The sequence below is a fragment of the Panthera leo genome, chromosome C1 (genome assembly GCF_018350215.1).
Source record: "Panthera leo isolate Ple1 chromosome C1, P.leo_Ple1_pat1.1, whole genome shotgun sequence".
NCBI classification, from domain to species: Eukaryota; Metazoa; Chordata; class Mammalia; order Carnivora; family Felidae; genus Panthera; species Panthera leo.
This window is the reverse complement of record NC_056686.1, coordinates 91852074-91867787: the sequence shown is the minus strand read 5'-3', so window position 1 is coordinate 91867787 and position 15714 is coordinate 91852074. Positions and strand designations below refer to the sequence as shown.

The window sequence follows — 15714 nt, the reverse complement described above, 5'->3', positions numbered from 1 at the left end:
ATCTAAGACATGGGGTGCCTGGGTGGCTCAGTCGGTTAAGCGTCCAACTTCAGCTCAGGTCATGATCTCATGGTTTGTGGGTTTGAGCACCGTATCAGGCTCTGTGCTGGATTCTGTGTCACCCTCTCTCTCTGCCCCTCTCACACTCGCACTCTGTCTCTGTCTCTCTCTTAAAAATAAATAATTTTAAAAAAAAGGATCTAAGACATGATGAATCACTAAACTCTACACCTGAAAATAATACCACACTATATGTTAGCTAACTTGAATTTAAATAAAATCTTGGAAGGAAAAAGAAAATAAGAAAAAACAAACAAAAACCCCCAAAAACAAAGTTTCTAAGACAGTGAATTAGAGTCAGCCACCTCTACAATCTTGTAATTTTCCCCGTGCTGTTCAAGTATCAGGGCAACTGCATAATATAATGCTTTGCTGCCTATGAATATCTCATCCCAACCCACCATGACTATGAATCTTAGTAATTGTAATGCCATAGCTTACCATAGATTATCATCATCCCATTTACCAACCAAGATCCCATAATTGTCCAGTAACTGGTGAGTGATCCACTCTCTACATCTACTTTCTAGGACCACTTTTCAAAGAACCAGCTTTTGATTTTATTAATTTTCTCTATTGATTTCCTATTTTCAATTTCATTGCTTTCTGTTCTAATTCTTATTGCATATTTTCTTCTGCTTACTTTGGATTTAATTTTCTCTTCTTTTTCTAGTTTTCTAAGGTGGAAACTTAGACTATTGATTTTTAGTCTTTGTTCTTTTTTAATATATGTATTTAATGCTATAAATTTCCTTCTAGTACTGCTTCTGACTCCTTTTGATAAATTGTGTTTTTATTTTCATTTGGTTCAAAATACTTTAAAATTCCTCCTGAGGTTTCCTTTTCGGCTTGTGTGTTATTTAGAAGTGTGTTTTTAAATCTCCACATATTTTGGTAAATTTGGTAGATATTTTAAAAATAGTTTTTCTGTTACTGATTTCTAACTTTATTCCACTGTGGTCTCAGAGCAGCCATTGTATGCTTTCCATTCTTTAAACTTTTTGTTTTTAATGTTTATTTAGTTTTGAGAGAGAGAGACAGATCTCAGGTGGGAGAGGAAGACATAGAATCCGAAGCAGGCTCCAGGCTGTGAGCTGTCAGCACAGAGACCCATGGGGGCTTGAACTCAGAAGCTGTGAGATCATGACCTAAGCCGAAGTTGGACGCTTAACCGGATGCTTAACCAACTGAGCCATCCAGGCATCCCCATTCTTTTAAATTTGTTAAGGTGTGTGTGATGGCCCAGAATGTGGTCTTTATTGGTGAATGTTCCATGTGAGCTTGAGAAAAATGTGTACTCTGCTATTCTTGGATGAAACAATCTGGATGTCAGTTATATACAGTTGATTGATGGTGGTGTTGGTTCAGTTATGTCATTACTGATTTTTTTTTTTTTTTTTTTGCTGGATCTGCCCATTTCTAATAAAGGATATTGAAATCTCCAGCTATGATAGTGGATTCATCTACTACTCTTTGCACTTCAATCAGTTTTGGCCTCATGTAGTTTGATGCTCTGTTGTAAGGCACATACGTGTTAAAGATTGTTTTGTCTTCTTAGATAATTAACCCCTTTATTATTATGTAATGCCCTTCTTTATCCCTGGTAACTTTCCTTGGTCTGAAGTCTTGTCTGTCTGAAATTAATATAGTTACCCCACTTTCTTTTGGTTGGTGTCAGCATGGTATATTTTTCTCCATTCACATTTAATTTGTATGTGTCTTTATATTTAAAGTGGATTTCTTATAGATAACATATAGTTGGGTCTTGTTTTTTTGATCTACTCTGACAATTTCTGGCTTTCAATTGGTGCATAGGGCCACTTTTGAAGTAATACCAACTGTTTTAATTTGGGTTCCCCCGCTCCCCTCAAACAGAGTCTGGGTACAGCTAGCTTATTTGTGAAGAAGCAGGGACAGTGAGACATGGAAGGAAGAAAAGCCAATATAAGGGTACATAAATGAGGTTTCAGCTACAGGAAGTAGGGGCTTGATTCTGAGGGAACTTCTAGGAAGTATACAGAATGGTTCTCAGAATTATCTGCCTGAAAGAAGAGAGCTGAGCTATTTATCTGCCAGTTTATATCCCATACTATATGAGGATTGCTCTTATGACTTTAACTTCCCCAGACTTCTGGGCTGGACAGTCTCCTACAGCTTCAGAGAAGGCCCTGAGGCAGCAAAACAGAGAGATGAAAGGCTTTTGTTTTTGATGGTGTTCTGTCAGTGAAGTGAGTCTGTGAGTCTGTACAGAACTGTCCAAATGTGATGCAGAGCTCTGGAAGTGTCTGCCACGGCCAGGTGTCTGCCTGCTTACATTTGGGGGCCTGAGAATTGCTTTAGAGATCAATGGAACATAGGGTCTTGTAGGCTTTGCTATGGGTTTTCTAGTATACAATTGTTTCAGAAGTTTCTTAGACTTCTTCTTTGTTTGTTTCCAGTCAATACCACATAGCATAACCACATCCAAAAATCTCTTCTCTGATATTTTATTTTCTAGCTCCTGTGCTTAGTCATTCCCCTTCTCTCTCATTTTTATAGTAGGCTATGTTGATGTGAACTGAAACAATAAACTGAAATCAAATGACAGAGCCCGTAATATGATTTTTTTCAGATAGGCAAGTGCTTTAGGACAATCTTATTTCCTTCTTTTGGGGTACAGAAGCAGGTGGCCTTTCCAACTTGGAAACCCACCATTCTTGAATACAAAGCCAGGCTCAGAAAACTCCCATAGCAGAGCTCCATTCCCTTCCATTTCTGCTTGCAAACTGGCTTTGGAGAGCAGAAAAGCAGAGAGATACATTACCTCATATCTTATAGATTGTGCCAAAAGCAGCAAGGAACATGCAACACTGACCAATATTCTGAGATTTTACAATCAGTTTTCCTAGAACTTCAGGCTCAAAAAGCACACCATCTGCCTCCCACATTATCACAGCAGACGCTTTATCAAGCATTTCCACAAAGCATTAGAAAGATCATCATCTGCTTAGACTGTAATATCTGTGTCCTAACAATAAAGCCAGTGCCACAGATTTTAGGTTTTAGTTATGGTAGTACCCTACATCTAGTAACCAATTTCCGTTCTTGTTGGGGTTCATTCTAAGCTGTTTTAACAAACAGATTCCAAAACACAACAACTTAAATGAGATAGAGGCAAGTGGTCCATGGCTAACAGCACATCTCTTCCATCTTCAATGCCTGGCTTCAGAGGTTTCTTCCGTCTTTGCCATTCCTGAGGTGGAGGAAAGAGGTGTCCAGGACAGGCAACTTGAAGAAGATGTCAGAGTTTGCACACTCAGCTTCTCCTCATATCTCTTTGGCTAAAATTAGCCACTTAGCCACACAACCTAATTGCAAGAAAGAAGAGGGAAATGTAGTTGGCAACTGAGTCAGCTGTGCTACTAAAAGGAAGAAGAAGGTGGTGGGTGCTAGGTGCTGGGAACATGTAGCAGTCTCTGCCTTCACTGAATCAATCACACTTTCTGATGGGGAGTTACTGATTTGAGAACCAGAGTTAGTTGAATTATATTGATGATAGACCTCTAGGAAAAGCAAACAGGAAGACATCTTACCTAACAGGTGACAAGATAATCAGTTTGCTAAGGCTGTCTTGGATCCTAAATGAGTTTAGTTTCAGTCTCCATGAAACTTGACTTACTTTACTTCCTGCGAAGCCTGACCTTTACGCTATTGTTTTCCTTATTTCCACATGTGTTATTGCAATAACCTCCCTTCTGTTTAAGCTAACCAGAGTAAACCATTGTTCCTTGTAACAAAAGGAGCCTCTCACATTAAGTTACTGTTCTTGATTATCCAGTAACCAAGCAATATTAAGTACCTTGCGTATCTAAGACATGGGGCTAAAAAGAGATAACAGATGCAATTTCTGTCCCTTTTTGTCATTTGCATGCCCTTTATGAAATAGTACATTCATTAATATGCTTACGTGATTTAATGTTGCTAACTCATTCTGTGGGGAAGAAAAAGGAAAAAGGAGGCCAAATAGAAGTCTTACTTATTATTTTAGACAACTAATTGCATAAAAATTAAAATCAAGTATTTCTCTAGATGCTAATGTTAGGTGTCTGGAATACTTTTTCAAATAATTTTATATTACTAATTAACATTATAAACTTAGAAACAATATATGGAGATATATATATATATATATATATATATATATATATATATATATTCCATTTCAGTAATATTATATATTTCAATGCTTTTATTTATACAGTATAAAAAATGGCTTAGTTTTGATGATGCTAAAGTAGGAATTACTGAGAGATTTGTATCTGGCTCATTGGCTGGTGCAACTGCCCAGACCTGTATTTACCCCATGGAGGTATGTATTATTATAAAACTGTAAGTAAAGTAATGTTTTCAGTGCAAATTATAACTTTTTAAAGTAAATGAATCCCAGATCAGGATTTTGTACAATAAACAGCTTTCTAGCTACAGGATTTAAATCTCACACTAGTGAGTGTTAGTTGGACCTAGTAAATGTTTTCTTTTGTTTATTTAGGATCAAGGTAGTGTTGTAGACCTATCAAGAAGATACATACATGTATCAAGAAGAAAAAAATTTCATTGATTGCTTGCTTGATTGATAGAATCACTTAATCATTAATCATGTCAAATTTGTATTGCATAGTCACTAAGTTTAAGGCATTTTTCTAGATCCAGAGATAAGCCAGAGAGGCATTTTGGTCAGTCTATAAGAGGAGATAAAAATGTGCATCAATAATCATGATTTGGTCATTTGGTCAGTCTAGAAGAGGAGATAAAAATGTACATCAATAACAATGATCCATAATAGAAAATTTGAATTCTAGAAGAGAGATCAATATAAAGTACTATGGAAATTTAGCGGGGGAGAAATGATTTCCAGTTAGTGATTTCATGAAAGACATAAATAGAATATGTGAGTTTGGCTTAAATTTTGGACATTTAGAGATAATGAGGAAGAGCATTTTAGGTGGAAATAATGACTTAAAGGAATGGAGGCAAAGGAGCAGATTTTTAGTTTGGACTGGACACTGGATAATACCATGGATAATGGGTTGGAGGCAGATCAGAAAGACTCTTGAATGCAATGTAAGAAATATAATTTTAATTTCTTAAAAAATGGCTTAAAAAATAAGCCATTTAAGACTTTGGAAGCTGAAATATAATCTTGGTAAAGTTTTCTAGAGTGAGAGAGACGTGAGATGACGATAAACAAGATACTGCCATCATTTGGGGAGTGATGGTAAAGACTTGGAGTATGACATTGACTGGAGGAAACTGAGTCCTTTTAGAGTTGTCACAAGAACCGACAGTGCGAGATGTGGCAGGAAGGAGAGAGGGAAAGGAAGAAGGTGAAGCTCTGTCCGGGTTCTGTGCTTAAGTGTTTAGGAGAGTTACATCTGAGTTACACCTCTAATGGAGTTTCAGAGTGGTAGAAGTGGCCCAGGTGGTGAGAGATGATGAGTTCAGGTTTGCACATATTTGAGTTTTTGTTGGACAACCAGGTTATGATTTTCAGCGGGCAGTTGCAAATGTGATACCGAGACTTGAGAGATTTCAAGTCTTGATGTGTCATCTGCAAAGAAGTGCTAGTTAAAACCATGAGATTACTTAGAAAAAAGTAGTGTGTGGTGCTTTTTTCTTTTCTTTTCTTTACTTTTTTTTTACACTGAGAAGAAAACTTTGGAGAAGACCTTAATTTAGGGAGTGAGTGGGGAAAAAAACCTACCAGTGAAGCAGACAGAAAAGATTTACTTGGGTAAGAAAGGAGAGTTCACTGCCCTGGAGAGGGCAGAGAGTTTTAAGAATGGGATTATCCAAAGTGTGCCTCCTTCAGAGAACTTCTTCAAGCAAAGCCTTCTAACTCATGGCTCAGAGGCAGCTCCAACAAGATAACACAATTTGCCCAATCAAGAAAAAGTTTATGCTGTTTTTTGTCTTGGCTGTTTTGGAGAGCCATTTCTCTAAGTATATATGGAGCTCCTTACATTAAATTAATGGAATTTGGGGCGCCTGGGTGGCGCAGTCGGTTAAGCGTCCGACTTCAGGCAGGTCACGATCTCGCGGTCCGTGAGTTCGAGCCCCGCGTCAGGCTCTGGGCTGATGGCTCGGAGCCTGGAGCCGGTTTCCGATTCTGTGTCTCCCTCTCTCTCTGCCCCTCCCCCGTTCATGCTTTGTCTCTCTCTGTCCCAAAAATAAATTTAAAAAGTTGGAAAAAAAAATTAAAAAAAAAAAATTAATGGAATTTAAGAAAACAGAAATGTTCTATAAGGAGAACTGCATAGGAATGTTGATCACAGACAGACTACTGAAGCCTACTATTACCCTCATAGCTCCTGTTATGTTATTACTTTATGGGCACAAAATGAGCCTGTCATATCTAATAATTATAGTTAATACACTTCACTGTTACAAGAGTTCTTAGAGTATGTATTTTAAATATACACACAAAAAATTTTTTTCCATATTGGTTCTTCACTTTAACATGACCATTTACTTTTGTTAAACTTGGAATTTGTCTACAGTTGCTTTATTTTGAAGCAATAATGTTACCTCAAATGAGTTTGTTTTAGAATATGTTACCTTACAGCACATTAAAGAAGTTTGGACAGATGTTATCCATCAAAACCACAGTGATTAATTGTATTTTCCTATTTAAATGATTTTTAAAAACTCTGTACTGTGTCAACTGTTTATAATTAAAAGTCAGTTAGAGAGGGAGTGGCTGGGTTGCTCAGTCCATTAAGCATCTGACTCTATTTCAGATTTGGTCATGATCTCATGGTTTGTGAGATCTCATGGTTTGTGATCTCATGGTTTGTGAGGTTTCTGAGCAGACAGTGTGGACAGCATGGAACCTACTTGGGATTCTCTCCACTCTCCCTCTCTCTGCCCTTCCTGCCTCTCTTAAGTAAATAAATAAATATTTAAAAAAAATAGCCGGGGCACCTGGGTGGCTCATTTGGTTAAACATCCAACTCTTGGTTTTGGCTCAGGTCATGATCTCATGACTCATGAGTTCAAACCCTGTATGGGGCTCTGTGCAGATAAGCACAGAGCCTGCTTGGGATTCTGTCTCCCTGTCTCTCTGCACCTCCCCCACTTATGCACTCTCTCTGTCTCTCTGTATCAAAAATAAATAAACATTAAAAAAATAGTCAATTAGGGAGAGGTTAAAATCATTATTTAAAATTGCTTTCTTTTTGTATTTCTATGATAGTAAAAATTGTAATATAATACAGTTTATTGAATTTCTAGATGAGTTGAGTGAATATAATATATTTTTATAATATTATTCACATTTAGGTTCTAAAGACCAGAATGATTCTTGGTGAAACTGGACAGTATTCTGGGATTATTGATTGTGGCAAGAAGCTTCTGAAACAAGAAGGTGTTAGAACCTTTTTCAAAGGTTATATTCCTAACTTTCTAGGTATTCTACCTTATGCAGGCATAGATTTGGCTGTTTATGAGGTGAATTTATTCTCATTACTATGACATTATGTGTTAGATTTGAAAATTTGGTATAATAATAGTCTTCATTCTAAAAATCAGATTATAAATGACTTTACATGGAATAGCTTCTGATAGAAGTTTGGTTGAATTGAATGCTTTTATTTGGCTTGCTTTTCATTTTATATATTAGTTGTCTTGTATTCTAATAATAACTTTTTGTTTGGTATTTCTTTGTTAATTTGGTTTCAGTGATAATAATTATAGACCTAAATGCTGATAAAATATTGGTTCTCAACTCTAGATGCATATCAGAATCACCTCTTTAAAAAATAAGATTCTTGGGCTACATCTAAGATCTTCTGATTTAACTATTCTGGGGGGAGGCCTAGGGTTTAGGTTTTTTACTCTCTAGAAGAATCTGATGTACAGTTAAAATTGAGAAAGCTGAGATGTTACTGCCCCATTATGAAAATGAGAATCGAGGGAAGGAGTAATAGGGGGCTCCAGGGGGGGCAGCGGGGGGGGGGGGCAGACAGCATGGAGACAGGCCAAATATCCTAATAGTGTAGTGCTTGCTGATCAGGTAGGGTTCCAGGTTATTCCCCTTCCAACCAATCATTTCATTTTTATGACCACACATGTGTTTTAGATAGACTCTCTTAACAATATATACCATTTGGTCATAAGAACCAGGTGAGAGTAAGTGACTAGCAGAACTTCAATTCATTCTCAGTGCAGGAAGGACAGCTCTGTAGCCATGGGTCCAGTGGTATTTTTGGCAGGTGGTACCACCATCATACAAAAGATAGCCAATTTTGTTTAGCAATTAAAAAAATGTACATACCTTTTATAGAAGCTTAAAGTATTGAATACAATAGCATGTATTTCTTTTCTTCTTTGTTGTCTTGCGTCTTATTAAAATGCCTTTATTGCTCCTGTTTATGTTGGGCTCCCTCCATTCTTTTATTTTTATAGTTCAATATCTTTTGCTTTCTTGCCAGATTGACATTGCATATTTCTCTTTTTATTGTTGCATGACTAATAAATGCACTGAGTAAAGACATTTTGAAATGTATTTTTGTCAGAAGCATCAAATTATACATTTCATAATAGTTGCCTCAGTATAATGGTAAAGCTGTATCCTTTAATAAATGAACAGTTCTAAAAGCACTTAGTGATATTTAAAACCCACTGTTTTTAGGGGCACCTGTGTGGCTCAGTCAGTTGAGCGTCCGACTTCAGCTCAGGTCATGATCTCACAGCTTGTGAGTTCAAGCCCTGCGTCAGCCTCTGAGCTGACAGCTCAGAGCCTGGAGCCTGCTTCAGATTCTGTGCCTTCCTCTCTGCCCCAACCCACTCACATTCTGTCTCCGTCTCTCTCAAAAATAAATAAACATTAAAAAAAAAATAAAGTAAAACCCACCATTTTAAAATAACTTTTATTCAAGGAAAAGCAAATTTGGAAAAATGAATCTTTCTTAAAAGTTCAGAAAATGTGGTTTTGTTAGCCTAGAGTGGATTATGCAGTCTTCTCTACATTATTCTGTTAATCCCTCTGAGAATCTTCAGAATTTTGCTTGGGTCTTTGAATGTCAGTACAAACCAAAGCAATTAGACAAAACAAAACAAACAAAATAAACAAAACACATGCAGAGAGACACAGAACATAGGAAAACTCAAACTGAGGTTGTGTGAATACATTTATTTGAAAACATCAGTATGCCCTGTCCATGATAGGACAGTAGGGATAGCCTCCTCTATACAAGGAGTAGGAACGATCTTTTGTAAAGACTTTGGAAAGAACAGTTACTAAAACCAAGTGATTAAGGTTGCCTCTCATTTATCAGCGTTGTGACTTGATAACTTAGTTTCTCTGAATTAGTTCTTCATTTATACAATTTGTAAAATGGAGATGACAGTATTGACTTGTCAAGTTTCTGAAGGGTTTAAGTGAAAATGCTCAGTGTAATTCTCAAATCAAGAAGCCACTCAAGGGGCTCCTGGGTGGCTCCGTTGTTTAAGCGTCTAACTCTTGATTTCAGCTCAGGTCATGACCTCATGTTTTGTGAGTTTTACCCCTGCATGGGACTCTATGCTGATAGTTTGGAGCCTGCTTGGGATTCTCTCTCTCTCACTCTCTTTCTTCCCCTCTCACACATGATCTCTCTCTATCTCAAAATAAATAAATGAACTTAAACATTATAGAAGAGAAGCTACCCAGTATGTTTATTGAAATTGAGCAAGCAGCACACTTTTTTCTACTTAGTCTTGCATAATGGTTAAAGGATATTTACTACTCTCTTCTCTGTCAGCTTTTGAAGAATTATTGGCTAGAACATTATGCAACAAATTCTGTAGACCCTGGGATAATAATTTTGCTGGGATGTAGTGCACTGTCTCACACTTGTGGTCAAATAGCCAGCTTCCCTCTGAACCTTGTCAGAACTCGCATGCAAGTTCAAGGTGAGTTTTTTTTTTTTAATGGAGTAATAAGTTAAAAAGTGATTTAAGATAACTTTAATGAGGTAATAATAAAAACTAAGTTAAAAACAGTTTTAAAAAATGAGGTTGTTTTAAATGAGTAGAAATTAAAATGCCTTTTTTGCTCCTGTTTATTGTTTCTGATTTCAAAAGCAGAAAAACTGAAGAATTGATAAATCAAAAGCAGACTCTGATTTTTAAGGCACATGTCTTGAATTTATTCTTTTATTGTAGAGACTTTGTCAATTTTAGATTTTATTTATTCTCCAAAGTTCTGTTTGGGACTTCCCACATTTCTTTTAGTTACCGGTGATCTCCTTAAGGAGTTTATAATTAGGAAGTACCGTGTCTAACAATAGAAAACATTTTTTTCTTCAAATTAAGTCAACAGTTACTCAATGCAAACATGCAATTTTCCCCTAGTTCTGCTATCATTGTTTTATTCTGCCTCAGGAACTTAATACATTTGTGGAATTGCATTTACATTATAATCCCCTTAGCAAGGAGAGATTGGGTGGAAGGGAGATTGTCTGGTTTTTTCCTCTCAAGTGAAATGTTAGCAATTTAGATTTTAAGAAAATACCTTTATCACTTTACAAAAAGAAAAAGAAACCTTATCTAATTCTATTTTTATATTCCTCAGTAAATTATTTAAGGAGTCATGTGGCAAGTGATATTCTTTGACATTTGTTTTCTCCTCTTGTTGGTAAGATTTTCAGATTTAATTTAGATTGCAATCCAGGTGGGGAATCTCTTTATCCATCCAATCACCCATCCATTGCCCTATCAAACTGTGTCATACCCAATTCCAAATGCTTTGTTGAGGTCCCTTATGAAAGACATTCAAGTGCTGCCCAAAAGAATTTTCTGCAGTGATAGAAATATTTTATCTCTGTGTTGTCCAGTATGAAAGCCACTAGTCAGGCACTTGAAATATTGCTAATGCAACTAAGAAACTGGATTTTTAGTTTTAATTAATTTTAATTAATTTAAGTTTAAATAGACACACGTTTCTGGGGTCTACTGTACTGGATAGCACAAGACTATTCTAGAGGTAGGGAGAGAGTTATATTTTAGCTTGTGTAAATTCTAGAGTAATTTTAGCTTCTGTAAATTCTCATTAATCATTGGACTATCTTAATGTATAAAGACTAAATATTGAATTACTCTGATTTTTTTTCAATTTATAGCACTGGAGGAAAAAGGAACAACAACTTCTATGATTCACCTCATTCAAGAGATACATAACAATGAAGGAAAAAAGGGATTTTTCAGGGGTCTCACCCCAAACATCATAAAGGTGCTTCCTGCAGTAATCATCAGCTGTGCAGCTTATGAAAAAGTGACACAACATATGGGATTAATTTAAAAGTGAAATGTCAAATTATTGTCATAACCAAAATCACTTAATTGTACGATAATACCTGGGTGGTAAAGAGAAATCTGTCCTTTTCTAAAAGGAAACATATACCAAATAATTGTTAAAACATTTTTTTATTATAAAATCTATAAATTAAATAATCATTTTGGTAAAGTTCTTTAATAACTTAAAATCCTCAATATCCACAGAAATCTATTTGTGTTTTCTACTACTCTCCATTGAATCCTAACTTTAAACTTGTTTTTATTGGGTTTAGGTATACATACCATGGTATTTGGTTTTAACATTTATATGTTTATATGTTCTACATTTGGTAGAAGCTTGTGTTAACCTTTTTCTATTTAAACAATTGTTTGCAAATCTGAGCTTGAAAATATTTTATACACTTTAACAAAAATCACTGCATTTAGAATTAATGTTGCAGCAAATGATCATGGTTTATTTCTCTTTTTTAAGCCAAAATGGAACATTGGTTTCCTAATTCCTTCATAGTTCCTTCTATCAGATGGTAGATGGAATAATAATAACACAACAACATATTTCTTACTTCTCCAGCTATTTTATTTGTAAATACAAACACTCTTCATTCATTTTTATTCTTGATATTTTCAGCTGTTATAAGGAGGTCAGTATTGAGAACCGGTTGCCATTGGACAAATTTTCTTTTTACCTTCTGGTTGAAAGACATTTGAGAGGAAGAATTTTAAAGATTAGATCCATTATTTCATACTTGTTGAAGCAATTCTTATTTTAGCTTATGAGTTGATTGAGTCAACCCTGGAAAATCCTGAATACTTCTCCTTGCTTTTATGGAACAACGAATCCTGTTCCCTGCTGAAACTGAATGAGAGTGTGGCAAGGGGCCGGTTGGCCACAACAAGCTTCAAATGAAGAACTGCCTCACTAGACTGACTGATCCAGGCTTGGAGACCTGGCCTTGCTGATTCCAAAATTTGACTTTATTAATTTCATCAAGGTGATCAGTTCCTTGGTGATAGATTAATTAAAATTACTCACGAGATCTAGAGGTATCACAATGCAAAAGTATTAGTGTGTGTGGACTTTATACTTTCCACTGACCAGAATACTTTCCTTCTCTTGGGCACAGTCTCCTGGTATCAGGGTACCTGGGAAACCAAATAAATCATGAGAAGATTGATGTAGAATGAGAACAAAGAGAGGACTGTTTTACTCAGACCTATCCCAGTTAAGGTGCGAAGAGGTAGGAGCTTGTGAACAAGGAAGAGTGGTTGAGGAGTGGGAGAGAGGAGAGGCTTATGAAACTTTAGCTAACTAAAACCACAGATCACCAGAGGGGAGGAAGGCAAATCTCATCTGAAGTCCAGGAGGGTGTGTGAACAGCAAGTAATGGTGATAATTGTGTAGATAGACTTTTACAAAGCATTCCAAATCGATGAGATAGCTTGAGTGGTAACATGGAAATGGTGGTGGGGTTGTGGGAGAGGGTTTGTGGAGCATTAGGGAAATCACAAGTAGCCTGGTCATTTGGAAATGTGTGGTGAATAGGAAGATACAGTGAAATATAAGGCTACTGCTATAGGTTGGTGACAGGTCATGGAGAGCTTTGAATTATATGTGATGCTGACATGCTCTGGTATAAGAAGGCAACTTTGACAACAGAAGAAACCATTGAAAGAGGAGATAATAGAGCCAGTGAGACCAATTAGGATTTTTCCCATAGCCATAATTATTAAATGCTGGCTTCTGAGTAAGCTTTTCTTTAGAATAGGTATACAAGTCAAAGTACAATTTATTTTATCAAGTTCCTGCTATGTGCCAGGAATTATTTCAGGACACTTTTAAAGGTTCTCTTAATTCTAACAGGAAGTTGAGATTATTTTTTAAAATTTTTATTCAATTTATGTAAATAGAACACAACAGTTCATCCCTTTCTCCCACCCCCATACCCTGCCTCTTGCAACCCCCAATCTATTTTCTGTATCTGTAAGCTTATGTGTGTTTTAAATTCCACACATAAGAGAGATCATACAGTATTGGTCTTTGTCTTACTTATTACACTTAGCATAATGCCCTCGAGGTCCATCAGTGTTGTCACAGCCAGATTTCATTCTCTTTTACAGCTGAATAATACTCCATTATATATATACCACAATTTTTTTATCCATTCATGCACTGATTGTTGTTTCCATACACTTAGGTTGTTTCCACATCTTGAATATTGTAAATAAGGCTGCAATAAGCATGGGGAGTATATATCTTTTTGAATTAGTGTTTTTGTTTTATTTGGATAAATAGCCAGAAGTGGAATTGCTAAATTATATGGCAGTTCTACTTTTAATTTTTTGAGGAACTTTCCATAGAGGTTACACCAATTTACAGTCCCACTAACAGTGCATAATAGTTCCCTTTTCTCCAAACCTCAGCAAAACTTGCTATCTCTTATCTTTTTGATACTAGCCATTCTGACAGGTGTGAGGTGGTATCTCATTGTGGTTTTGATTTACATTTCCCTGATGATTAATGATGTTGAGCATCTTTCACATACTTGTTGGGCATCTGCATGTCTTCTTTGGAAAAATGTCTATTCAGATCTTCTGCCCCTTTTTTAATTGGACTTTTTTTATTCTGTTGAGTTGTATGACCTCTTTATATGTTTTGGATATTAGTCCATTATCAGATACATGGTTTACAATTATTTTTTCACATTACGTAAGTTGTCTTTTCTTTTTGTTGATGATTTCCTTTGCTGTGCAGAAACTTAAAAAATTTTTTAAAGTTTTTATTTAAATTCCAGTTAGTTAACATACAGTTTAATACTAGTTTCGATGTACAATTTATTTTATTTTATTTATTTATTTTCTTTTTTTCAAATTTTTATTTAAATTCTAGTTAATATACAGTGCAATATTGGTGTCAGGAGAATAATTCAGTGATTCATCACTTAGGTACAACACCTAGTGCTCATCATAACAAGTGCCCTCCTTAATACCCACCACCCCTCTAGCCCATCTCCAACCCACCTGCCTCCATCAACCCTCATCTATATTTAAGAGTCTCATGGTTTGCTTCCCTCTTTCCCCCCCTCTACCATATCAGGTGTACAATTTAGTGATTCAGCACTTATAGGCAACACCTGGTCCTCATCACAAGTGCATTCCTTAATCCCCATCACCTATTTCACCCATCCCCCTACCTATCTCCCCTCTGGTAACCATCAGTTTGTTCTCTGTAGTTAAGAGTCTGTTTCTTGGTTTGTCTCTTCCCTCTCTCTCTCTCTTCTTCCCCTTTACTCAGTTCTTTTGTTTCTTAAATTCCACATATGAGTGAAATCATATGGTATTTGTCTTTCTCTGACTTTGTTCACTTACCGTAATACTCTCCATCTCCATCTGTATTGTTGCAAATGGCAGGATTCTATCATTGTTTACAGCTGAGTAATATTTCATTGTGTACATATACCCACATCTTCTTTATCCATTCATCAATCAGTGGACACTTGGGCTATTTCCATTGGCTACTTAGATAATGCTGCTATAAACACCAGGGTGCATGTATCCCTTTGAATTAGTATTTTTGTATTCTTTGGGTAAATACCTGGTAGTGCTACTGCTGGATCATAGGGTAGTTCTGTTTTTAAGTTTTTGAGGAACCTCTATACTGGTTTTCACAGTGGCTACACCTGTTTGCGTTTCCACCAACAGTGCAAGAAAGTCCCCCTTTCTCCTTATCCCCATCAACACCTTGTATTGTTGTTTCTTGTGTTACTGATTTTAGTCATTCTGACAGGTGTGAAGTGATATCTTATTGTAGTTTTGATTTGCGTTTCCCTGATGATGATTAATGTTGAGCATCTTTTCACGTATCTGTGTAGAAACTTTTGGTTTGATATAATCTTACTTGTTTGTTTTCGCTTTTGTTGGTTTTGCTTTTGGTGTCAGATTTAAAAAAATAATTGCCAAGACCTGTGTCAGGGAGCTTACTGCTTCTGTTTTATGGTTTCTGGTCTTACATTCAAGTCTTTAATACAGTTTGAGTTAATTTTTATGTATGGTGTAAGGTAATGGTCCAGTTTCACTCTTTGGAATGTAGCTGTCTAGTTTTGCCAACACTATTTATTTATTTATTTTTTAAAATTTTAATGTTGTTTATTTATTCTTGAGAGACAGAGAGAAACAGAACGAGCGGGGGAGGGGCAGAGAGAGACAGAGACACAGGATCTGAAGCAGGCTCCAGGCTCTAAGCTGTCAGCACAGAGCCTGATGTGGGGCTCGAACCCATGAACTGTGAGATCATGACCTGAACCAAAATCAGATACTTAACCAACTGAGCTACTCAGGCACCCC

At 36.3% G+C, this 15714-nt stretch overlaps 1 protein-coding gene across 2 annotated transcripts in view; it reads left to right on the top strand.

Annotated features, from left to right (window-relative positions):
• LOC122227080 (calcium-binding mitochondrial carrier protein SCaMC-1-like) overlaps nt 1-11501 on the top strand; it is a 51684-nt gene extending 40183 nt beyond the window's left edge. For both annotated transcript variants that reach the window (XM_042951278.1, XM_042951279.1), the window contains exons 7-10: nt 4301-4408; nt 7378-7545; nt 9840-9990; nt 11199-11501. In XM_042951278.1, the coding sequence (XP_042807212.1) occupies nt 4301-4408; nt 7378-7545; nt 9840-9990; nt 11199-11377 (606 nt within the window). In that variant the 3' untranslated portion in view covers nt 11378-11501. The remainder of the gene's footprint in view (nt 1-4300; nt 4409-7377; nt 7546-9839; nt 9991-11198) is intronic.
• The last annotated feature ends 4213 nt before the right edge of the window (nt 11502-15714 follow it).